Source organism: Drosophila arizonae, chromosome 4, assembly GCF_054131065.1.
Source record: "Drosophila arizonae isolate 15081-1271.41 chromosome 4, UAZ_ARI_1.0, whole genome shotgun sequence".
Taxonomy (NCBI): Eukaryota; Metazoa; Arthropoda; class Insecta; order Diptera; family Drosophilidae; genus Drosophila; species Drosophila arizonae.
The window spans coordinates 3,661,645-3,688,359 of NC_142924.1; the positions used below are offsets into that span (position 1 = coordinate 3,661,645).

At 40.7% G+C, this 26,715-nt stretch overlaps 3 protein-coding genes across 5 annotated transcripts; all 3 read left to right on the forward strand.

The window, feature by feature from the left end:
• The first annotated feature begins 96 nt into the window (after positions 1-96).
• LOC108612223 (uncharacterized) lies at positions 97-7,431 on the forward strand. The gene is made up of 9 exons (XM_018005099.2): positions 97-2,003; positions 4,295-4,371; positions 4,813-5,187; positions 5,256-5,472; positions 5,536-5,753; positions 5,812-5,945; positions 6,330-6,484; positions 6,551-6,792; positions 6,858-7,431. The coding sequence occupies exons 2-9, from the start codon at positions 4,318-4,320 to the stop codon at positions 7,263-7,265; spliced, it is 1,803 nt and encodes a 600-aa protein (XP_017860588.1). The 5' UTR covers positions 97-2,003; positions 4,295-4,317; the 3' UTR covers positions 7,266-7,431.
• A 4,108-nt stretch (positions 7,432-11,539) lies between these two features.
• On the forward strand, positions 11,540-17,613 carry nAChRbeta1 (nicotinic acetylcholine receptor beta1). 3 transcript variants are annotated; one of them, XM_018008025.2, is made up of 7 exons: positions 11,540-11,700; positions 11,761-11,914; positions 14,340-14,476; positions 15,366-15,520; positions 15,721-16,165; positions 16,230-16,829; positions 17,317-17,613. In XM_018008025.2, exons 2-7 carry the CDS (start codon positions 11,851-11,853, stop codon positions 17,479-17,481), a joined length of 1,566 nt encoding a protein of 521 aa, XP_017863514.1. In that variant the 5' UTR covers positions 11,540-11,700; positions 11,761-11,850; the 3' UTR covers positions 17,482-17,613. The 3 variants fall into 3 exon arrangements, with proteins under 3 accessions (XP_017863514.1, XP_089324968.1, XP_089324967.1); XM_089468842.1 differs by lacking the exon at positions 11,540-11,700 and having other exon boundaries at positions 11,765-11,914; positions 12,124-14,476; XM_089468841.1 differs by lacking the exon at positions 11,540-11,700 and having other exon boundaries at positions 11,765-14,476.
• A 932-nt stretch (positions 17,614-18,545) lies between these two features.
• LOC108614100 (uncharacterized) lies at positions 18,546-21,351 on the forward strand. Its single transcript, XM_018008027.2, has 2 exons — positions 18,546-19,856; positions 19,928-21,351. The coding sequence occupies exons 1-2, from the start codon at positions 19,854-19,856 to the stop codon at positions 21,152-21,154; spliced, it is 1,230 nt and encodes a 409-aa protein (XP_017863516.1). The 5' UTR covers positions 18,546-19,853; the 3' UTR covers positions 21,155-21,351.
• Positions 21,352-26,715: the final 5,364 nt, after the last annotated feature.

A 26,715-nucleotide genomic window follows, 5' to 3' on the forward strand; every position in this document is an offset into this window, starting at 1 on the left:
AGTTGATCCATTATGAATGTGGGTCAACAATTTGGCTGCGGTTGCCTGGTCACAGTGGCTGCGCTGCCCTTGTCGCTGTCAGGGTCAAGTCGACTGCGCGGGGGGTGGTGCTAGCTCACCTTTCACAATCGAAAAGCAGAGCGTTTAATTAACCAACAGTTAAGTGTTAACTTACTAATTAGTAATTTGTTTTTTTAACGCAGACACGCTTCGCAAAACGTCTGCCGTAATGCGACTGCTGCGCTGCTGCTGCTGCGACTGCGGCTGCTCCACAAGTTACAGTTAGGTGCCGTTGACCTTGGCTCCTAAAAGGTAATGGGTCAGCAGCTAAAGTAGCCACAGTTGCAGCAAAGTTGCAGCAGAAGTTGCAATTACAACATTTGTAGCAGTAAAAGCTGCGCGTCTCTGCTGCTGCGGCTGCTGCTGCTGCTGATGCTGCACTTCCGCCATACACTCTGAGAAATCGGTGAGCTAAAGTATGAGAATGCATAACATGTTGAGCTATACTTACAGAAAAGAAGGGAACTTATATCTAGAGAATGACTTGGTTTGACTATACTGTGATTACATTGCAAATGGGACTACAGGGTTTGGTTTAATGTAGAGTTACAGTAATAGTCAGAATATGATTGATCTTAGATCGTAGGCGATATGGAGTCCTATAGGTATATATAAGTATTTACTCTGCTTACTCTTGACAAAATCATATCTCTATCTAGCTTGAATTCAGCTTCAGTTAGCTTCAAGATATAGAATTCAAACTGATCTAAACTAACTAAAGTGTTTTTGCCATAAGAAAAAAAATTAAAATATTTTTTCACATATATATTTCACTCTCCATTAGCTTATGCCCCTGAGCCGAATAGTTCTCCCGCAATTTAAGTACCCTTCTATAAGCTCAGTGTAATTTCCAACGGTCGAATTGCAATGAAAGTAAGGCAACGCATGCAGCTAAAGCTATTACCAGAGCTGGCTGCCAGTCAACACTCTGGCTGGGTCTCTGGTTGGGTCGCTGGCCAGGTCGCCAGATAGGCTAACTGGCAGCTTCTTTCACAACAATCTGCCCATGGCTTGGGCCAGTGGCTGGTGGCTCTCAGCTTCTAAGCTCTGCCTGGCAGCTTGGCTGGCAAAACTCTATAAAGATTTGCGCTAGCCGCGCTTGGCTTCACACCTGCCCGTAACGCGAAGAGCTGCAAACCAAAGGCTTGGCTATCGGAACTTGGGCATACGAGATAGGCTATATACCTCATACGATATACGATATACGCTAGGCGCTACTCGGAGTTCGTTTATAAAGGAGGGCCTCTTATGTAATATTGAGCAACGCTGCTGTGGCCCGGCCGCTGATTCTATTTGGCAAGTTGCACTTGAGTGATTTTTCGGGCTTCCAAAAAAACGAAAAAATAAACGGAAAAACTAACAAAAGTTTGGCCGAGACGTGCAGCATGTAAAGCACGACGTAGATAGATAAATGGCATAAATGGTGTAGAAAACATCGGGCCACACATAACTGCATAACAAAATCGCGCAATATCCCAAAAGTCAAACAAGAGCAACAGACGCAGAAGGAGAAGGAGAAGCAGACGAAGTAGAAGAAGAAAACGAGGAGAGGAGTTAAACCCAAAACCAACCCAGTCACACGCACAAGTGTTTTGTTAACGCTTTCGGCATTATTTTGGGCACGGCTCGTCAACTTTTATAGGATTTGGTTAAATGTGAGGCAAAAAAGCAAAAAAACTGAAAATGGGCCAAGTTTTTCCATGTCAGTTGGTCAAAGTGCGTGCCAAGTGAGTGAACGTGTGCGTGAGTGAGTTAACTGTTGTAAAAATCATTAACAAATCTTTGGGCGCTAAGCAAAACGAATTAAAACTTGGAGCAGGTCAGTGTTTGGCCAGCTAAAAAAAAAAAATAGACACAAAGAGAATTGTGCAAATAAAACGTGATTAAACGTGAACGGAAGTTGAAGACAGAGACGAGCAGACGAGGTTTCATACTTCGAGTAGGTGAGTTCTGCACTAAAAATATGGTTATTAAAATATCCAATAATTTTGCCTTATATTCGACTATAAAAGTCAATCGTTAAATAATATGAACTTGATTTGATTGAAGTCTTAAATTCAAGTATAGAATTTGTACTTAATTAAAGAGTTTTCCTATTTATTTATTTTTAATAATAAAATTTAAAAAATTAATAATTAAAGTAAACGATTCTAGCCATGAATTATCAAATAGTCAATTTTAATATATTTTATTTTAAAAGTAAAATAGTTAAACAAAAAATCGAAAATTGTGCATAAGTAATAAAAAGGGAATTCAATATTAGTTAGAATAATATAATATTAATAGAAATAATATTAAATACATATTCATTTCTTTGAATTCACAAATTGCCAAATTTGTTTAGTAAAATATATTGATTTCGTTAACGTGATTGAGAAATATATATTTTAGGCTATTCTCTAGCTATATCATATTACGTCTTTGCCTCTTATCAGAAGCTGAGCAAGTGCACAGCCAGAGAATTCACAGTAATTATAATACCCTTGCTTTGCTTAAATATCAAGCCCAATCTTGCTTCTAATAACCCACGCAGTTATTCTATGTTCTTCATTTTCATTATTATCTAACTAAAAGCACACATTAACTCTAAGTTGCGGTCAATAAACTTGGAGATAAAAGAAACAAAAACAAAAACTGTCAACTGTCAAACGGTTCATGTTAAACTCGTGCTGTAGCCATAATGTGCAGATACCGTTAACATTGCTAACATTGTAGGTGAATGCGTGGTAAGAAAAACAAAGCTCGAACGGCTGGCTCAAGGTCAGGCAACAACAATTAAATATAATTACACGGCGGCGGCTGTGGAGGCGAAGTACGAGCTGAGCATTAAAGAACAGCAATGCGAACATAAAAAAATAAATGTATATATATATATAAATAAAGGTAAAAAATATAAAAAATAATGAAAGCCAAAAACCGAAACCGAAACCACGAAAAAAAAAAAAAGAAAAACAACAAAAACACTATTGCATAACAGATGTAAAACCAAAGCGAACCCCGAATCAGCAAATAAACAAAACAAACAACGAGCAGCAGAAGCCAAACCTAAAGTAATTATAACAAGAAAGAAGAGTCTAGCCAGCTCTGCAGGCAGACCAAAGATGAAATGCCCTAGCAGGCTGATGGAAAAAAATAATTATAATTTAATATTGAGAAATTACTGATAGTTCAGTAAAGAAATATTTTTGTTAGCCGTTGTTTAGAGACGGCATATGATATGATCTAAAATGTGATAGGATATGGAATGGTACGCATAGTTGAGGATGTTTTATAGATAGCATATGATATAATATACAATTTTATGAAAGGATGGTATATTAACAGAAAAATCGAGGTATAATAAGATATTTTTAAATGCAATATATTTTCTAAATATATGTATACTATATATAATATACTATATATAATATACTGTTAGCATAGTAAACAGATATGCTATAGATACCATAAGATTCCTGAAAATTAATGAGTTTCTTTAGCCTGCAAAGCTTATATAGAGTCTTTTTTCTGCTCACATACCTTTATTTAAAATAATAAAAAATAGCTTCTAGCCAAGATTCATAAAAAAGCAAAGACCTTGGGGTGTAGCAACATTTATTGATCTATAATTCCTCTGGCAAAACTCAATTACCAAATCTGCAACATATTTAATGAGCTAACTTGCATGCCCTCAGGCAGTGTATTAACAACAACAATTAAGCAAACGGCGTGCGTTTTTACAGCTATGTATAAAGCGCAGTCAAGCATTTGTGCGGAGGCGCTGGCAAGGTAAAGGCGAGAGGAGAGGCGTGTCAGGCAGGTGGGCGGGCAGTCAGGTAGTCAGGCAGGCGAACCGAATCACTGTTGCGACTGTGTGATTCATGAAAAGCAAACCTCAAGAAGGGTTCTACATGCGTGGCTTTGGCTATAATTTTTTAATTAAAGCAAAGCATTTAGCTGACAGTCTGAGTTTTATGCCTTCGACCTTAACGCCATTGTCAGCCATTGTTCTGGGCGACAGCCGCCGATGCTGTTGACGTTGCCGATGTTGCTGACGTTGCTGATGTTGCTGTTGATGTTTATGTTTCTCGCATATTGACCATAATTAATTTATGAACCAAACAAACTTCCTTCCTGCCTTCCGCTACGCATGCGGCTGAGGTGTTGGCCGATGCATCCAGGCTGAACAGAGCCCAAGGTTCTCGTTATTATTTGACCTTCCAATAATGATTATATTGAATATTTATCTTTGCAGCTTCGACTAGTTGCGTGTGAGACATGAAGCTGTGCAGATTAGCGGGCTATTTGCTGCTGCTGGTGCAGCTGCTGTGGGTAAGTCGAGAGGCCAAAGGCAAATGTTCTCGGTTCTCAATCTGCCTTTCACTATTGCGCCAATCGAGTTTGTTGCCTAAGTCTTTTGTTTACCACTGCTGATAGGCAAATCATTTGAACGAAAAAAAAGAAGAAAAACTAATCTATTTAACAGTTAAACTGCATTCTAAGAACGAACTTCCTGATTATGCTAAGCAGCCATACCGCACATGAACCGTAACCAAATCGCGTTGGCCAATCGCCCCGGTCTAACGGATATGCTTGGCCATATTGCGTAGCTTCCCAGTTCAGCGGAAGAGATGGCGTTGCACAAATTATGCGGCCTGCCTGCCGCATCATTTCTTAATCAATGATGCAGCTGTTTTCAAACGAAAGACTTAAGACACAAACTCGCTTGCTCTGACTTATGGTAATTGTGCATACTCTGTTTTGCTGCCGCAGCCACAGCCCAGCCGCACCATCGAGCTGAGCACCGACTATGCCATAGTGAGCAAGGCAGCGGTGGCCACCACCACAGCACCACCGCCGACGCCAACGTCCGCTGCACCGCCCGGACGCAGCTTCAAGGGTCGCATACAGACGACAACGCCACGCAATGCCTCGAAGCGGCAGGCTCGTCCGCTGGCTAGCAGCACCTCAGACGAGCCCCAGCAGCAGCTGGTCGCCATTTCATCGAAATCGTACATCTCCGGTCCCACCACACCGCCCTCCAAGCTGGCCAAGCGCGCAGGACTGCCGCCCCAGAAGAAATTCGCCAAGGATGTGCGCAATCGCAGCAGCCTGGCCGTGGAGCGAAACAGACTGCAGCACGAGGTGGTGAGTGGCTGAGGATGGTAATGAAAGAGAGTGGGGTAACTAGCACGGGTTATATATTTTCATGGCAGCCCGATCATGTGCCCGACTCCTCTGGCTATGTGCCACAGCGCATTGGACATCCCGTGCATCTGGAATACGGCTCCACTGGCGTCGACTCGAGCGGCGCTCCAACAGGCAGCGCGGGCTATCATGCGGCGCCCTACGAGGGCAACAAGTGGCACGAGGAGTACTGGGAGCAGGACTACTCGGGGCAACAGTACACGCACAACAGCACACGAGTGCAGCGTAAGTGCCTCTACTATCTATGTATATCTAAATATAATCAAATTTATATCTTTTGTCCGGCAGATATCGAAGCTGAGTGTCAGGATGATTACATGAAGATACGCATTGGCTTTAATGGCTCATTCAGTGGCTTAGTCTACTCCGCTGGCTATGCCTACGATCCCGATTGCATGTACATCAATGGCTCTGGCCGGGACTACTATGAGTTCTATATACAATTGAATCGCTGCGGCACGCTGGGCAAGAACTCCTTGCAGGAGGAGAGTCGCAAGAATCCCACGGTGCGTATGCTTGATCTCTGCAGTATATATGTCTTATATATAAGTGTATTCATTGCAGAACTTTATGTGGAATACAGTTACCGTGCAGTATAATCCGCTCATCGAGGAGGAGTACGACGAACATTTCAAGGTCACCTGCGAGTATGGCTATGATTTCTGGAAGACAGTTACATTTCCCTTTTTGGATGTGGAGTAAGTTGTTGATTTTGATTTGTAAAAGTGAGAATTTAGATAATATATGGATGAAAGTAAAGTTGGTGGAAGATTTAAATATACATTGCATAGTGGGATTGTCCCAGCCATATGAAGTTTGTCTAGTCGGTTGCTCTAATGTAATTATCTACTTAGTTTTACATGTAGTTAGCCATTGAGTCAATTTCTGACTACAGTTACAGATAATCTACTAGTATGGTTACTCGATATACTACAATATCGTAGTAGACTATTCCGTAGTCCTTGAGTGTCTGAAGGTTTCTTATATATCTCTCTCTCTCTCTCTCTCTCTCTGTCTCTCTCTCTCTCTCTTTAAAAATTAGCTTATACAGTTCTTTATATAATACCTTTACACTTTTACAGAGTTGCAACGGGAAATCCTGTAGTCTTCACTCTCAGTCCACCTGAATGCTATATGGAGATCCAGAATGGCTATGGCATTGGTGGACCGCGTGTGACCGGTCCAGTGCGTGTAGGCGATCCCCTGACGCTCATCATCTATATGCGCAGCAAATATGGTATGCATATTTTATACAACTCTTATGTTTGTATTAAAGTATTTTCCTTCAATGCTCCCCCTCTAGACGGCTTCGATATAGTGGTGAATGATTGCTATGCGCACAATGGCGCTAATAAGCGCATTCAGCTGATTGATCATCAGGGCTGCCCCGTGGATGACAAGCTCATCTCGCGCTTCAGGGGCTCCTGGTCGGACTCGGGCGTGTTCGAGACGCAGGTGTATGCATATATGAAAACTTTCCGCTTTACGGGTTCGCCGGCGCTGTACATTGAGTGCGATGTACGCATGTGCCATGGACGCTGTCCGGTAAGATGATGGCAGAGCAGGTTTTCAATATAGATGTACTTACCTCTTTTTTCATTCATTCACAGAGTCAGCCCTGTCACTGGCGCAATCTGAAGGCCGTTACCAAACGCGACACGTCCAACATGACAGCCACAAATTTGTCGCTGCCGCCGCTATCGGATGCAGAAATCGAAGCCACTGAGAGTCCGGCGCAGGCTTCGCTCTCGGAGAACGTGAATCTGTTTCAGTCGCTGCGCGTGCTGCAGGAGGGCGAGTCCGATGGCGACGATGTCTATGCGCATCGGCAGGCCAAGCCACAGTTGCCGCATCAGACCTGCCTGAAGACCTCAACCTTCTCGGCTCTAACGGCCAGCTGCTCGGCGCTGCTTTGTGTGCTGACTGTGATGTTGTTCATAGCCTGCTCTCGACTGAAGCGACGCAAGCAGTCCACGCTGTACGACTCCTATATAGCGCATAAGGGTCAGATTGATTGACGGATGATTGACATGCTTGAATATGCTAATTGATATGGCTGGGTAGTTTAGGGTCTGCTGGAGTTTTGTAAATAGTTTTTATTGCATACAAAATAAGAATGTACCAACGAAGTTTTGTTCGCTCATAGTTAGCTGTCGGTCTTAAAATAATAAACAATTACATTTAACAGTGATTTGTGTTGGTTTTTTACAGTTACTTATAAATCATACTTAGCTGCGCTTAGCGTGCATTGAGTTGGAAAAAAGTGTTGCCTGCTTTTGTGCGCATGCTCTTAATGCACTTTTAGCTGGCGAGGTTAATTTGTACAACATTTTTAATGATTGTTAATTATTTATTTTTGTGTCAATTCCTACATATTTTAAGCCAGTAAAATAAAATTTCTGAGTTGCTGCATTTGTGTTGCTAAAAATGATTCCTTTATGTGCAGATTATTCAGTTTTTGCTTGGGCCATAAACAAAGTAAAAAATCGTTGCCTACTTTCAGGCAGTTCGTTAAATTTATTTATTTGGCTAGACACCGGAGCAGACTAGCGAGAAGATTGCTTCCTGCGAGACCACTAAGGCGATTAAAACGCTTGGGTTTTGCCAAAAATATTAGATAAGTCGTTTAGGGATACTTGTAAATATATATTTGTAAGTCCTCCTGAATACATCAGAAGGTTAGGTTCTATATAAATAATCTAATTGTGTTGTTAAGGTACTAAACTTGCATTGTACAGATTCAGCGCTTAAAATATATATACAAACAAAAAAAAAAAAAAAAATTTGCAGTGCGCCAAATACGAATAATTAGCAAATCATGAATGAAAAGCTATGTTCATTTATATTTTAATTTTTTTATTAGTCAAGTCTTTATACATTTTTTTTGTTTTTTTTTTTTTTTTTTTTTTTTTTTTTTTTTTTTTATATATTTATTTTAAGCGCTGCCCAAGCTTAATAAAAAGTATTGCCTACTTTCAGGCAGTTCAATTATTCGCTGCTCTACTGCGTGGCAGTTGCAAGATGGCGTTCACTTGAAAACCTATTAATGCTGTGGCATGTGCCACCCATGAGGAAGCAATAAGGCAGCTAGCTTGTGTCACCTGCTGCACTTCCTCATTGGCATGCCCCCCTTAAAATGAGCTGCCCCGTAACAGAAATGCACAAGTTTTTGAGCGTGTGTCAAATCGTGTTCGATTTATGTGCCAAGCTGTATTTTAACCATTTCGTTGTGGGTTATTTTTTGTGTGACTGTTGCTGCTGCAGTTGCTGTTGTTGTTGCAGTTATTGTTGGTCGTGCGCTTTGCTGCATGATTTTCGATCATTGTTGTTGCTGCTGTTGGGTTTGACACAAATTTTGAGCGCTGCGGCGCGCCGCAAAACATTGCCCAAAGTGTTAATATGGTTGAGGACTTTTAATATTGCCCAACTGCAATAGCAGCAGCAGCAGCAGCAGCAGCGGCAGAAGTAGCAGCAGCAGCATCAACTGACGGTAGACTTTTGCTAATTGTGCAATTTTCGGTGAGTTGCTCATTTTGGACTGCTTTTCGTTGTTTTTTTGTTTTCGTTTGTTTTGTTTTGTTTTCAGTTTCTATATTTTTCTTTTGTATTAATATGCAGTTGCTGTAGGCTAGAGTCTTGGTTTATGCGCAAGAATCTTTGGTGTAAAAATTAACACGAACTCATACAAGTGTTTTGTCTGCAAGTGTGCCTGGCTAATTAATTTATTTAGCTATGAGAAGCAAACAGACACCGAATACAGCACAAAAGGCAGTCTAAATGTTTATGGTATCACATTACGTTTCCATTAACGCTTCGCAAGTTATTAATTATTATATTCGCACACACACAATTTGCATAGAATGAGGCATGCACAATTTAGACATTATAAACATACATTTGTGTCTATATTTATATTTGTCTTATGCTTATGATTAATTGCTTTTTTTTTCAAATCGAATGAGCCAAGCGGATGCTTTACCAAATAATTAGGCAATCCATTAAAACAAATTGCTGTCAATCGAAAAGATGCTCCAAAAAAACGTAGAAAAAAACTAACAAATGGTTCGAGGCATTTCAAATTTCTTGAAATAATATTTATTTAACTTTAACAACTTCATATATGATAAAAAGATTAATTAAAATTGAATTTGTGAATTTTATAATTTTATTTTTATTTTTCATTCTGAGGAATCAGGTATTTAGTTACTGTATATCTCATTCAAGCTTTGGAATTCGCTTGCCTTTTTTGTTTTTTTTTTTTTTTTGTCATGAAGCGTCAACAAACTAAAGTTTATGATGAGCTCTTTGCATATCATTTGTGCTAAATATGCTCCAAAAATATTTAAAAAACAAAATAAAAATAAAAAGTTAAACCTAAATTGTTTGCTTAGGTATGCATAACAGTAAAGCTACGCCCAGATTGTTAGGTAAGCAGATCTGTGTACTTTTGTAGGCCATCTGCGGCACGTCTCAACCTTGAAAGCAGCTGGCATCCCGAAAAGTGTTTCAATCGAATGCAGTCAATAATTAAGTAGAAAATTTTGATGGAATAGCTATACGAAAAATATTAATATCATGTAATTTGCGTTGGCGTTGCAAACGTGATTTTTATCAGAGTCAGACTCAACTACAGACGGCAACTGCAACTGCAACTGCAACTGCTGCTGCTGCTGCTGCTGCTGCTGCTGCTGCTGCTGCTGCTGCTGCGGATGGTGATGATGCTGATGATGTGTGGTGACACCAAATAGGCAGCCAAATTGCGCCAACTACAACAAAAGCTAAAGATTGAGTTTTTATGCGCGCTTGGCGACCTTAGCGTTTGTTTCTCTTTTTGCTGATGCTGGTGCTGATGCTGATGCTACCTCTGGCAGAGTCCAAGTTGTCTTCGTTTGTTCATGTTTGTGTCTTTGTTGTTGTCGTTGTTGTTGTTGCTTTTTGTTATGCGGCACGTTCGTGGCCTGAGTCTTTCGTTTGCATTGTATTGCGCTGTCATGCGCTCATATGAAGGCATCAACAATGCAAAAATATGCTTTCATTACCAAACGTCTAACACGCGGCTTTAGATGGCATGCATTAAGTTATTTTTTTCCCTCTTCTTTTTTATACATATACATTTTTTTCTCCAGGCGTATCATATGTATATTTTTATTTCTTAAATACATTTTTAAGCGATTGTTCTCCAACAAATTGTACTGGCATCTATCACTGCCTGCATGCGGAAGGGGTTCTTGCAATTAAAAGCTAGTCAAGCGAGCGCAAAAGCGATTGCAGCCATTAACTTATATTACCTGTACAGTAGAGCCTGTTTGTTGTGGACCACTACGCGACATGATAAAATTTATTGATTGAATTGCTTTCGATTTTGATTTATTTTAGTTTATATAATGCAAAATATATGAAATTAATTTACATACAATTTTTAATTAATTTTTATTCATTTATTAATTTTTTTGTATTGGTAATTTAGGTTTTTTTTTTGTTTTTTTTTTTTTTAATTCTAGATTGATAAATTAATAAATTTAAATTTGTATGTCTTATTTTTAATAATTTTATTGATATATATATATATATATATATATATATTATCAAATATTTATATACATATACATTAATTAAAAATCTTCATTTAATTTATTCCTTCAGATTTTAAATATAATTAATGAGTATTTTCATATTTTTTCGCAGAAAAGGAAATAAGAAGTAAATAAATAAATATTAATTTGTCTTATTCTTAAATCTAATAATTTATTAATAATTTTCATAACTAGCTAAGCTGTACTGTGTAACTGCTGTTATTGTCTTAGCTATTTTTGTAGTTACGGTGCGTAACGAAAGCTTGGGACAAGTTTATGATTTTGCATATCATTTCGGCGCCATGAGGAACTGTGCGCAGTATATTAATGCTAGCTTCTGGCTTTAATGATTAGCGCGTAGCAAATCGTAAACAACGTTAACGCCCTCTTGACCTTTTCGACTGGCTGGTGTCATAATTAAACATCAAATTATTTAGATTGAGGAAGTGCGCTCATTGGAGCATTACTTTTCCCACGCACTGTCCAAGTGTCTTGTAGAGGTGTTGGCAGTTCTCATTTCGGCTGGTAAACAAAGCCCGCAACAGCTGTGAGCTGATGCCGCACAAGGCCAACCCTTAGAGAACAGAAGCGTGTGTCTTTTGTTTACAAACTGCAAGAGCCACCCTGCCAGCCGTCTCTTTTATCCGCTCTCGCGGAGATGAAGAGCGGCAGCGGCAAGGCGCATGCGCCTGCTCAGCTGCTGCGCGCATCCATTGAGATGCTGCTCCCATCGCATTGATTTTTATCCAGAGTCCAGAAAACGAGTTTCAGCTTAATCCGCACCCAAACTGCCGCAGTTCAAGTTGGAAAATTCGGCCAGGCCGCAGAAAACTTGGCGAAAAATTGTGGAAAAATAAGAAAACACCTTAGCAAAACTAAGGTAAAGTGAAATTTTACAATTGAATTGAAATCTGAGTGCTATGAAGTAATTCTTTGCCAGCTGCCAGTGTGGAAAAATTCCTATAGATATACATTTAACTATGCCAGGCCTGCATATTAAATAGGAAGACAACTCCCAGAAGCAAGGACAATGGATTTATTTGGCAGGACTTGGCTGCTATGCAGCATCATGTCTCTGCTATTGATTGCACGAGGTACGTGTGCGGGGTTGTGGTACTTGCCTTAATTGTGGGCGGGTTATATAACGAGAAGCAAGTGAACTCTTTATATTTATAACAATTTTTAAACTATATATATAAATATCCTTTTTTTTTGTAAGCCAGTTGAAAGCCCAGAAACTAGCAAAAATTTTACAGCAATGATTTGATTTTTTTCTTAAATTTAATAAAAAACGCGCAAGCAGCGACGCCTTGACAAATTCCGCAAGTCTTCTAATTAGCCAACAAAACAAGCAGCAACCGACCGACAGCCAGCAGCCAGCCACGGCCTCTGCCTCAGCCACAGCCTTAGCCACAGCAACCAACCTCAGCCTCAGCCTCAGCCTCAGCCCCAGCATCTGCCTGTGCCTGTGCCTGTAGTAAATACATAAATATATATATATAAATATATATATTCAAAAATATAGTTAGACAACTACAACATCGACTGAGTTTAAATAAGTATAACCAACTGAGACTTGAGGAATTTGCCAAAGCGTCGCTGCTGCAGCGCTGCCAAAAGAAAATCATTAACAAAAAAAATTACGACTGCGCCGATCATTAAATGCAACTCTTCCAAATTTTATATTCCATATAAGCGATATACTCCTAATCATTAGTAGCCATAGACTCTCTCTCTCTCTCTCTCTCTCTGTCTTTCTCCTAGCACCCGCTCTTATAAACTATCAAATATATATCAAATGCAGCTTAGAACTTCTTAGCTATATAGCTACTCTATAACAATATATCATATATATACTTAATGCTTTAGCATACTCTATCTATATACTCTTTAATTCCTATACCCTAATTTTTAAATACTCTAATCAGCAACTATTTTCATACCAATCCACCTAATCTTAGCCAAACTTTTAAGCCCATCTCTGCTTTTGTAATTAACAACTTTTTCCCTTCCACCATCAAATCGAATCAAATTATGAATTTTGTACTGCCAAGCATAGCAGATGGATACACATGAAAAGCAACCGAAAATATCTATGAAAACCAAATCGAAATTGAAACTGAAAAAAATGAACAAAAACCGAGAAAACCAAATGAAAACAAACAGATTTCTGTATCAACTGCCGAATCTTAATTCATACTCCTTCTGTTCTGAGCAGTCCAATCTAGCGAATATATCTAGGAATCAATCTATCTGTAGTCCGTAAGTGTTTAGACATAGCTAGTGTAAAGCTGAAGCCCCAAAATGCGGTGTGTACTTAGAGCCAACACACACAATCGCACACAAACACACACCTATAAACATTTATACATACATACAAACATAAGTGCCCACATTCATAAACTTCCCTCGCTCCGCTCCTGCCCATCAAAATAAATAGCTTAACTGCAACTTGAAACTCTGCGAATACCCTATAGACAAACGTACAACATATGTATATACATACATACATATAGAAGATAGAGGCAGCTGCTGTTTGTGCTCTATATAACACACAAGCATAACCCGGTCACACACTCGCGCACACACACACATACACGCACACACACACCTTTATATAGCAGAGACATTGCCATGCAGCATTCGCATCCCAGTTTTCTGCTCATGTGCTCTGCAGCTCTGCTCAGCTGTCAGCAGAGAGAGAGCGAACAGAAACTCTCTCTCTGCTTCGCTCTCTCAATCTCTCTCGCTCTCTCTCTCTCTCTCGTCTCTTTAGCTGTCGGATAAACTTAGCTGTCAGCGATTGTCATCTAGTTAAGCATTTTAGAGTTGTTCCTTTATATACATATATGTAGCTCAGTGGCAGGACAGCCCCCTAGTCGAGCACACTCGTTTCGCACCGTTATTGTAACTAGCTCTAGGACTGTAAATGATCGAAAGAGGTCCTTGCATTACAGAGAACACTGTGCGGGCTGGAAGTTGCTTCTGGCAATTCATTTCGAGCGCGCACAGCTGCTGAGTGCAATGGCGTCACAAGCGGCGTATACGCAACGTAGGCTCCAAACAGACAACCAAGCACAACAACACCATATACAACTACAACAACAACAACAACAACAATGTCATCTTTAATTTTCCCTAGTTGAAAGCTTTTAAAAGAATCGGCGTTAAGTCTCTAACTCTATAAACTAGTCAAAAAACAAAAGACGAGCTTCGGCTCGTCATCTCTCTCTCTCTCTCTCTCTCTCTCTATCTCTATCTATCTATCTGTTTCTCTGTCTCTCATTTGAAACATAAACAACAAACTACAACAACTAAAACAAACATTAAAGAAAGAAAAATTGTGCTCATATATGTTTGTTATGTGTTCTTTCCTATTCTGTGTCTTCTTCTTACCTCATTTCTTTATGTTTATAATTTTGATTCCCATTTTTGTTTTCTTGTGTTTCCTCTTCTTCTTCCTGTTTTATTTGACTCTTTTTGGTTGTGTGTGTATTCTTCTGTTTTGTGTTTTTTTAGTCAGTGCATCCGAAGACGAAGAGCGCCTGGTGCGTGACCTCTTTCGAGGCTACAATAAACTCATACGACCCGTACAAAATATGACACAAAAAGTTGGAGTAAGATTTGGTTTGGCGTTCGTACAGCTAATCAATGTCGTAAGTGTTCCACAACAATCAAAAATTAAAACAAAAAAACCAAAAAAAAGCTAAAATTACTAAATACCACAAGTAATAGAAAAAATACCAAAATACAAAAATACTAACTTATTAGTAGCGTGTAAAAACTGTTCCATAAATAATAATAATAATACTAATTCTTGAGTTTTGTTGCTGCCAAAAAACGCACAGTGCGCCCCAGCCACGCCCCCCGCCCCCATTACACGCATGCACATGCCATAGATATATAGCGATGTATGTACATATCTATGGTATATATCGAGTATGTCGAATCAGTGGGCGTGGCTAGCCCGCCAGCCAAATTTCGTTGAGTTTTGGTTTTATGCTTTGTAAATACTTAAAAATTACACGTGTGTTGCCTTGACTTTGTATTTGTATGTTTGTAGTGAAACTTCATGCCTAGCATAATTACGATTACTAACTACTAAAAAAAACTTAAACTAACAACAAATGTAAACTAAACAATTGATTGCATTCTTAACAATTAACAACTAACAAAACTTTATATATACCAAACAACAACAACAACAAGAACAAATGCAAATAATGTCTTAACCTTCCCACCCGCTCTCTCTCTGTCTGAAATGCGTCTCTCTCTCTGACCAAACAAATATATATTCGCATTGATTCGCTCGAATCACAAATGTATGCATATATACCTGCATATATATATCTATGCATATACAAAAATATATATGTTACGTATACGCAACGTAATGCGTATTGAACGATCGATTCTCTGATACAACCACCACCACCACCACCAAACCATCACCACAACCAACCAACCACCATCATCACAAAAAAAAAAATCTCAATCAAAAATCAACTTATTCGAAAATCGAAATGAATTTGAATTGAAACCAAGAATGAGAAAAATCAAATTATGAAATCAAACGTTTGGTTACGTTTGGTTTGGTACGACTATCAGCTGCAATGGGATGAGGCTGACTACGGCGGAATCGGGGTGTTGCGACTGCCCCCGGATAAGGTTTGGAAGCCGGATATTGTGCTCTTCAATAAGTGAGTAAATGGCTTTAACTCTACTAACTCAACTCTGCCAAAAACTGTCCAACATCTCTATCTCTCTCTCTCTCTCTCTATATATAAATATATATATATATAATCTACTGTACAATGTATTTTGAATGTATACTGTACTTAAGAGTTCAGTCTGTTTCAATACCATCCACTAATCCATCTCTCACTCTCCCCACATCCAGCGCCGATGGCAACTACGAGGTGCGCTACAAGTCCAACGTCTTGATCTATCCCACGGGCGAGGTGCTGTGGGTGCCGCCCGCCATTTACCAGAGCTCCTGCACCATCGATGTTACCTACTTCCCGTTCGACCAGCAGACGTGCATCATGAAGTTCGGCTCGTGGACGTTCAATGGCGATCAGGTCTCGCTGGCCCTGTACAACAATAAGAACTTTGTGGATCTGTCGGATTATTGGAAGTCTGGCACCTGGGATATTATCGAAGTGCCCGCCTACCTGAATGTCTACGAGGGCGACAGCAATCATCCAACCGAGACGGACATCACTTTCTACATTATCATCAGACGCAAAACTCTGTTCTACACGGTCAATTTGATTCTTCCCACGGTGCTGATCTCATTCCTTTGCGTGCTCGTCTTCTATTTGCCTGCTGAGGCGGGAGAGAAGGTAAAGTGGAACTGATTCGATGCGACTTGGCTTATCTGCTTATATATGTGTATTTCGATCGCAGGTCACGCTGGGCATTAGCATTTTGCTGTCACTGGTTGTGTTCCTGTTGCTTGTGTCAAAGATCCTGCCACCCACGTCGCTGGTGCTGCCGCTGATCGCCAAGTACTTGCTGTTCACCTTCATCATGAACACGGTGTCCATTCTGGTCACGGTCATCATTATCAATTGGAACTTCCGTGGACCACGCACTCATCGCATGCCCATGTGGATACGTTCGGTGTTCCTGCACTATCTGCCCGCCTTTCTGCTAATGAAGCGTCCGCGCAAGACCCGTCTACGCTGGATGATGGAAATGCCCGGCATGAGCATGCCCGCCCATCCGCATCCCTCTTACGGCTCGCCCGCCGAGTTGCCCAAGCATATCAGCGCTATTGGCGGCAAGCAGTCCAAAATGGAAGTGATGGAGCTGTCCGATCTGCATCATCCCAATTGCAAGATCAACCGCAAGGTGAACAGCGGCGCCGAGCTCGGCCTGGGCGATGGCTGTCGCCGCGAGAGCGAGTCCTCCGACTCCATACTGCTCTCGCCCGAGGCCAGCAAGGCAACGGAGGCGGTCGAATTTATTGCCGAGCATCTGCGCAACGAAGATCTCTACATACAGGTGAGTGGGGTGTGGATGTTGCTTGAATGATTTTATATGCTTAAAATTTGTTATTTATCTTTGTGTTTATCGACTTCCGCTATTTACATTTTTACAACTTTAACTCCATAAACTGTTTCAAGTACTTAAACACTTTCAATTACAGTGGGGTGTGCTTCAATTCCTTCAACTGTTCTTCTGTTTTCTTACTTATTTAATATAGCTCTCTCTCCTGGATCAATCTCTTCGATTCTTTTAACACCTTCAACTGCTTCAAATCTTTCAATTTGTTCAAGGGTTTCAATTTCAACTCCTGCAATTCCTTTAATACTTTCAACTGATTCAACTTGCTCAAATTTTCCAGGCTTTTCATTTCTTTAATATTTTTACTGTTTCCTCAACTCTTTTAATACCTGCACCTCTTTCAATAGATTCAACTCCTTAAACTTTCTCAACTGTTTCAACACCGTTAACTCTTTCAATTTTCGACATTCAACTCTCTCCACAGACTCGCGAGGATTGGAAGTACGTGGCCATGGTGATCGATCGCTTGCAGCTGTATATTTTCTTCATAGTGACCACGGCGGGCACCATTGGCATTCTGATGGATGCGCCACATATCTTCGAGTATGTCGATCAGGATCGCATTATTGAGATCTATCGTGGAAAATAAATAAAAATAAAAGCCACACAACGCTCCACTCAACTGGGCACACAACTAAAAGGTTAAACATTGCAAACGCAACAATAAAAAATAAAAATAAAATTAAAAAAAAAAAAAAAAAATAATAAAACAAAAAGAAAAGGAAAACGATTTAAGCGGATTTTTAGATTTTAATATTTAATAGAAAAGTAAAGAAAAGAGAAAACAAAAACACGAATTGGCAAATGCAAATTTTACCAACTATAAACGTTAATAAAAACAATTATCTCATTAAAGCTTCGACATTTAGGCATAGAATTCACTAAAAAAAAAAAAACACACAAATCAAAACAAAGTTAATAAATCGCAACTAAATAAAATACAAAAAGAAAAAGAAAAGAAAAACAAAATCGACTAGCGGAATTGTGCAAATGTTTTATTTATTAAAATGTACAACTAATGAATAATAGAATTGGTTTAGTTTAAGTCGCAATGAACAATGAGAACAGCGAGAGTATTTTCAACTTGTTATGTTAGACAGTTAAGCAAACGTATTTAAGATTACAATTTAAACACAATTTGTAAATGCTTCACGCACAGCAAACAGCCAAAAATACAAACTATGAATTGCCATAAAATAAAATATAAACCCAAAAGATTTCAATTGTAAAATGAAAACAGAAAACAAACAGCAAAGAAAAAATGAAACATGAAAAGCCACAGTAAACACACAGTAAGCAGCACACTGAACACTGAAACCTGTAGACAGTACTCCACAGCCAAGCCAAATAACATGAAAACCAATAAAAATGCAAAGTTAATTAATAAAAAAACAAAAACAATAAACAAACACACATGCAAGCTGGCGCGAGACTGACTTGTGAATACCCTATACACATGATAGACACGACAGCAAATTTATTTAACAATATATTTATTCTCTTCGAAACATTATTTTTCGATGTTTTTAATTTTATTTATATTTTGTTTTTGTTTTATTATATTTCTTATAAATATTTAAGGTACTGAAACGAAAAAACTATAAGTGAGAAGCTGAATACTATTAACAGATATATCTTGATCTTATCAGAACTAAAATTTTGGAGAAACTTTTATAATCCTGTTCGATATATATCGTTTTGATATACAAATAACTTATACCTTATCATCTTAAATAGAAAAAAAAAAAAACATGATATCATATATCGTGTAAAAGAGAGTGAAGAATACTCCGTCAACAACTTATCAAATTACCCTCGTATTATATAGAGTTGCATGCGCCACTCTCTTTATCGCTCTTCCTCTTCTTTCCATCTCTCTCTCTCTCTCTCTCTCTCTCTCTCTCTCTCGTTACATACTTCAACCCATAAGCAATATACCCATTTGTATGCATGCACTTGTCAATTGGGTATTCAAACACAAACTAAATCGACTCGAGCTAAGCGAAAAACTGGCTCAGCGCTCAGCGCTTAGCGTTCAGCACATTGCGCATACGCCGCGTAACCCGCCTAGCTAATTGGCTTATTAATTAATTGATATTGGCAGAGTATTTATGCACCAGCTGGGCGGCTGTCAATTCGAATGAGCTAAACAATTGTGGCTAATACAATAAATAACAGTAAATTCACACACACACACACACACACACCCATAATCAGACTGAGATATGTCACTAAGCATTTGCCGTTTTATTGAAGGCACGATTTGGTTGCTTAGCCAACTTTGGCTATGATTCGCGAGTATCTAAAAATATGCAAATGCTAAGGTATTTCGCACCCACGCTGATTTGTTTATATAATATTGATATTTATATATACATATATATTTATATCTGTGCTGATGATGAGCAGCTGGATGGTTGTGTGGTTCCTGTTTAACACCGTCTAACCAGGGCCGAGCGCCATAAAAACCCTAAGCACTTCAATAAAAACTAACTGGTACGCGTTGTTATTGACTTACAATCGTCGATGATTACCAGGCATAGTAATAACTACAACGACAACAAGCACAACAACAACAAAAGCAACTACTATAACTAACAAAGGTTGCAGCATCACGACGATGACGCCGCCTGAGCCAAGCATCGCTTCGTCTCGTCTCGTCTCGTCGAGTCGAAACTCGTTAGCCGAGTGAAAAGCATTTGCGGGCCTCCATCCACTGAGCCGCTCAGCTGGCGTAGGGGCTGCTGTGGTATAAATTCGCCAAGGGAGAACATTTGGGCATCATTCGATTTTCAGATTTTGCAACGAAGACGTCGCCAGCTTCGCTCTGCACCCAGTGTCCAGTTTCCAAGTCAATCGATCGTTCGTTCGTTCGCTCGCTCGCTCGCTCGCCTCACATTTGGTGTTTCGTTTCCAGTCTTCGCTTGACTGTGCGCAGCCGCGACCAATCTCTCAGCCAGCATGGTGAGTGGACAGAGGCTGTGCTCGCGGCTTGATCAGGGTTTTCATTTGTCGTCTTGTTGTTCCTCTCGCAGCGCCTTCTATTGGCCCTGGTGGCGGCGCTAGCTGCGGCCGGCGTCTCAGCGGATGTCTCGCATCTGGACACGGATTTGCGAGAGGATGGATATCATTACAAGCAGCCGTCGCAGCCGTTTCCGCCGCCGCCCACGGGCAATGGCATTGAGGATTCGGGCTTGATTCCCGGACCGGCTCCCTCGGCACCGGAACCATCGTATGGCCCGCCGCAGACGCAGCCGCCGCGCCCACCACCGCAGCCTGTGCCAACAGCGCCCAGCCCTTCCTATGGACCGCCGCAGACGGAGCCGCCACGCCCACCACCGCAGCCCGTGCCCACTGCTCCTGGTCCATCTTATGGACCACCCCAAACGCAGCCACCACGTCCTCCACCGCAGCCTGTGCCAACTGCACCAGGTCCTTCCTATGGCCCACCACAAACCCAACCACCACGCCCACCACCACGGCCGGTGCCCACGGCTCCTGGTCCCTCGTATGGACCACCGCAAACACAACCACCGCGTCCGCAGCCACAGCCACAGCCCCAGCCTACGGCTCCGGGTCCGTCTTATGGCCCTCCTCAGACTCAGCCTCCACCACCACCTCCTGCTGGCCCGGAATACCTGCCGCCTGATCAGCCGCAGCCGCCTAAGCCACGTCCCACTCCTCAGCGCCCCCCAGCACCTCAGCCACGCCCAGATTATGGTCCGCCACCTCAGCCACCGAGTCCCCAACCACCAAGCCCCCAGCCCCCACGCCCGCAACAACCTGGCGCTGAGTACTTGCCCCCATCTGGTCCGCCAGCACCACCCACCTATCAGCCACGACCACCGACATCTGCCCCACCAGCACCGCCCACCTATCAGCCACGTCCACCGGCACCACCCACCTATCAGCCACGTCCACCCGCACCACCTGCACCACCAGCACCTACACCCAGCTATGTGCCACCTCCCGGACCCACTTATCAGCCACGCCCTCCAGCTCCACCAGCTCCTCCAGCACCTACTCCTGGCTATGGTCCTCCTCCTAGTCCTCCCGCACCGCCCACTTATCAGCCACGCCCACCAGCACCGCCAGCACCGCCAGCACCCACCCAGGAATACGGTCCGCCCCCATCTAGCCCACCAGCGCCGCCCACTTATCAGCCACGCCCACCGGCACCACCCGCACCACCCACAGACGCTGGCTCGCTGGGACCCGATGGCTACAATTACAACAAGCCTGCCAAGCCGTTTACCTTCTAAATGCTGCCAACCGCAAAAGCACACACACACTCACACACACTTATACACTCTTAGTATTCTTAGCGTAAAGCATTCTGGACCCAATTGCTACAGCCCCCTCCCCCACACACCCACCCGCCCGACTTTTTAGGGTACACATTGTAAAGAAACCTTTGTAAAGCGTCGCTTCCAAATAAAGTAAAATCTAAACACCAAAACCAATTACGAGAAACACATTTTGTTGGTGGTTCATCCAGTGGTTGGCCTCCGTTTTGATTTTTTGTTGTTTTTCTTTTTTGACAGCTGCTGACGCGTTCGAGTTGGATGGCGAGATGTTAGCTGAAAATATCAACAGTTCAAGTGCATTAACAGCCGCCGGCCGGCAGTTGTTGTTGTGGTGCAGCGGGTCGGGTCAACTCAATCAGCGGTGCAATAGTTGCCACAAAAATGGCAATGCATAGGCGGAAACCCAAACAGTTAAATGTTTATCAAAATTGCTTTGTAAATCCATAAATACACAGATCCACAAATAGCACTAGAGTGGTGCTCTGGCGCAGTGGTGCAGTGGTGCAAGCTGTTAGCGCCATACTTGGGCACGCATTCAAGGCGACAAAATCAATAGAAGCGAGTCGAGCGAATCACTTGTGTCACTCTCAATGATGCTGCTGACGGCGGCGACGGCGGCGACGGCAATGACGACGACTCAATTCCCACCGGCTGTCAGGCAGTTCATCAATCAATCAGTCTATCAGTCAATCAGCCAATCAGTCCATCAGTCCATCAGTCATTCAGTCACTTAGTCAATCTGTTCATATGTCAGGCGCTTAGTCAATAAATTGTTGCTGCTTTGTTCATTAAGCTTCGCATTTTGGCGCCCAAAAAAAGAAGAAGAAAAAAAAAAAACTGCAACTGCAACTGCAACTGCAACTGGTTGTGCAATGCTCTAGCTGCCACAGGGCTTTGTCACACACTCCAACACACGCACATACATAATTACATAAGCATTAGTGGCATTTGGCCTTCGATACGGCTGTGGCTGCAGCTGGACACAGAGCTGGGATGCTGGAGCTGACGAAGACACGCGCCCTTCGCCGCGACCCACTGGATTGCTTTTGATTAACGTCTTAACGAGTGTCTCTCTCGGGTGTGATTTATGTATTTTGCTGACACCCTGTGAGGAATGGCTAAGAATGGAGTCTGATCGACTTAAGTGCGGTTGGCTGGGTAGAGAGTTGAGCTGAGAATTGGCAGAAAGAATTCACCATATGGAATAAACTCATATATCTGATATCTGCAAAATTAACTACATACTTTTTAATCAGAACTTAATACAGTCGATAAATGTTGATTTTCGAAAATTGAATAACGAATTTTTTTAGTAGCTTTCAATTACGACTTGAAGTACGGCACGTATACGTAATCTTTTATGATATGATCTAGTCCCAAACGTTGTTGTCACAGCGCTAGGTATTTACCCGTCGTGTATGCTCGCTTCTGGTATTCCTACCTGTTAGCTTGACGTCTCTTTGTGGCTGCAGCTGCAGCTTGTGGCAGACAGGCAGCTCGTAGCTGGCGTTTTAGCTTGATTTATGATTACAACGATTGAGATTTTTGCGGCATGTCAAAAGATTCGGCACGCATTGTGCTGATTAGTTTGGAGATTCATTGTCTGTGCTCGGCGCAGAACAAGTTCATTAGTTCATCAAATGACCTTATCAAATTCCATGTAACGACACCAGGTATCCCAAGCCGGAGCACAGCTACAGACAAAGCCCCACTATGACGCTGTCCATCCGGGTGTAATTTCCCAAACAAGTTATTCATAAGCCGGCGTAGTCAGCCAGCGCTTAACACGCAAATGTAAATAATTTGAACAGTAAATGAATAACTTTAATACAATGCAGTAAACAAAAATTGGCTTATTGGAAAAAAAAATAACATCTGTATTTCTTCGGGCTGCCGATGTATCATCTATGTGATCCATCGATCTTGGGCCAGCGGCAGAATGTTTTTAATCTTCGCGCATATTAATCTCGCTTCTTAGTTTTGAGTCATGTAGCTAATCAACTTCATTTGTTAGCTGACAAATTATAATTATGACTTAATCGATACGCCAGATAGCGTTGCAGAACCGTTTCGTCATGTTCTCTAATTACGTATACGCAACGTGGGCCCGCTGCGAACAATAAACGAAATCAGATTTTTCGCAGGGCAACGCCTCTTGTAAATCAATCAAAGGCGAAATTGCCCTTGGCACAGAATTCCGTGGATTTCCACAATTCGGGCTGGCCAAGCAAACACCACAAGTGGCAAAAAAAAAAAAAAGAAACAACAACAGAAGCCAACAGCCAAGCACCCAACAGCCAACAGCCAACAGCCAACAGTCGGCAATCAGCAACGCACTTTACATTTTTTTAACACACAAACAAACATTGCGTACGATGATTTGTGTAGACGGGCCTGGCTTATAACTTATATGAAATAGTCCGTTCATATGAGCGGACAGCAGCAGGCAACAAACAAAAAAATATGCTGCAAAGCCAGCCACGCATGAAAATCGTTAGCTCAATCATGATTGAGCATATTTCGTCTGTTTCGGATTGAGCTGAGCCAAGTCCGGCTTAGCTCAAGCCTAAACGTATGCATCGAAATTTGGATAGCGCTAAGCTTTCGTTCATGTTGATGTTTCAGCTAAGGTTGCTTTCTGAGCTGCTTCGAAACTGAACTTTTTTCGAACATAGTAAATGATTATGAATGAATGAAAAGCTACTCGAGTAAAATACTACAGGTGCAGAGCAGTTAATCAATATGTTAAGCGGAAATGCTCAGATATATCAGCTTCTATTAACATTATTAATTAATATATGATGTGACAGAGCCCATACAGTAGATAAATTATTGATCTGCATTTTCATACAGAATTGTATTTGACATTATATAAAAAAAGTATGATCATACGGGGTTGAAATGCTAAAGGCCTTTGCTTTATTTATTTTCATTTAAAATTTTGATTACAAAAGTCTATCTACAACAAAAACTACAAAACAAATAAATTCCTATACTACAGCCCTATAAAATTATTTAAATATATTTTTGATTCTAGTATTTATACCCAAAAACAAATTATTTTTATGAATAATATTAATTTTCACATAATTTACATTAATTTTCATCCACATAGATATTTATCTGCATATTTCTATTCATAATTCTCTTTCTATTTTTATTTATATTTAGATTAGTTTTTTATTAAAGACTAATTATAAATAGCATACATTTTACATTTATATTGACTCAACAAATTTGTTGTAAATTTTTTATACTTCGCCCTTACGGATATTACCGAAATCTGTTGACCTTGGCCCTTTGATGAGCAACTCTCACACGTTTATCTAAAGCACACACACACACACGCACACACACACATACACACACACAAAGTTGGAGAGCCTAGGATTGTGTCAGCTAGAAGATGCCTCAGCTAATTTGATGATAAAGCTTTAAAAGCTAAATATAAATAAAATTGAATTACAAATTAACGAGCAGCAGATTGCTTATCATGTTTCAGTTTTTGGGCTTTGTTAAGAAATCGGATTTAGCATTGTCTTTAGCAGTTGAGACAATGCTTGGTTATGGAGTGGTTTGGAACAACAGTCTGCGATAATGTTAACATTTTTAGAACTTTTGTGGAAATATTATTGTGTAAAGTTTATTGTAAAAATATACATCAAAGTCTGAGAACTTACAAACAAAACTAATTTAATGAAAATATTTTATTTTTAATTAAAGGTTCAAATCGATTCAAAGCATAGGATAAAGTTAATGTTGATATGGCCATAAAGGCTGAGGTGTGCAAGGCCTAAGCTTTAGATCTCTAGATCTGATGAGTCAAATTTGTTAAACAAAAATTCTATCCCCTTGAAATAAATTCTTTCTCGATAATGCTCGATACTTTCAATTAATGTGTAAATCGAAAAAGTATAATCCCTTTGCCGTGTAATATGAAAAAGTATTTTATTAATGATAAGTAATTCATATCTAACCTCTCCAATCTTATAAAGTGGAGACAAGGCCTCGATAGCCATTAACCTGCTATTTTTGTACTCTATTCACAGCTCAGCTTATTTCGATTTATGAAAGCAGCCCACTTCCTTATCGAATTGTTATTAACCGATATATCAAGCAAATTATGCTCCGCTCTCCCTCTGCTCCATTAACAGAAAGAGAAACGCTCACGCGTCTCATTCTGCACAATTGCAGAAACTAATCAATTGTTTTTTATAGACGTTTAACCACAATTAACCTTCCGAGCGCTCAAGTGATTGCGAATAAATCAATATCATTTCTAAGTAGCTCTTCCCAACAACAACAACAACAATGAGAATTGGCAGCTGCAAACTACGAATTATTAACGAAGCGCGAACAAAATCGTTTAGCGGCAGAAAATAAATAACAATAAAAAATAATACAAACAAAAACAAAAACAAAAAACATAACAACAACCGAAAAATTGGCAATTATTTATGAGCATATTCCCGGCGCTTGTGAACAACGGCTTATTAGTTAAGCCATTGTTGAAGAGAATAACATTGATGGATAAAGATGTAGGGCGGGTGGCCCATAAGCGCTTGCAATTGATTTGATTTTGTTTTGTCTTCCAACAAAGATTTCCATAATATCAAGGTGCACTAAAACATTTTGTTGGGCTATTAAAATTCAATTAAAATGTTTACAAAGCCCAAGCAGATCACAGATGTCTAATCATTGACAAATGTATAGATAGTAACACGCATATATGCATATATACATATATTCATATATATCAATATATTTATGTATATAGTACATATGGAGTGAACCATTCATAATGCCTCTGGGTGGCTTTTGTCACGCAAATGCTGTTAAAATCTTTGTCGACGGGCCGGAAACCGGCTACTGCTCTGAATCGAGTCGTGAAACAATTAACGGCACGTCAAATGTGCGTTGTGCAGCGGTTCAACTGGAGCTGACCAACAACAGCAGAAGCAACAGCAGCACCAACAGCAACAACAACAACAATAATAATAATGTGGCTACAATGTGGGTCGTGCGCCGTGAGGGCCTCCAGCCACTGACAGGCACTTGTCAAAGAAAAATCCATAAGACGTGTCAAACACAAATCAAATGCAAATGAGGCAGCGAGCAAGCTCAAAAGAAACCACAAAAAAAAAAAAAAAAAAAAAAAAAACAACAACAAACCAAAATTAAATTATCCAATGTTTACAATCTCTTTACAAATTTTGACCTTGGCCTTACACACACACACATGCACACACATACACGCAGCAGCATCACTAGCAGCAACAGCATTCAAGTCATTTATAAGATGCACACACAAAGCCTTAGCCAAATAAAGCGCAGCTAAAGCGAAACAATGTCAGAGCAGTTACTTATCATTTAATTCACACACACACACACACACACGCACGTACAGACACTCGTATACCTTTACAGCCGCCATTAGCTGGGCCATTGACACCGCTTAGAACTTTTACATCACAGCGCGATCTTGGCCAGACTTAGTGGCGGGATCAGTTCTTCGC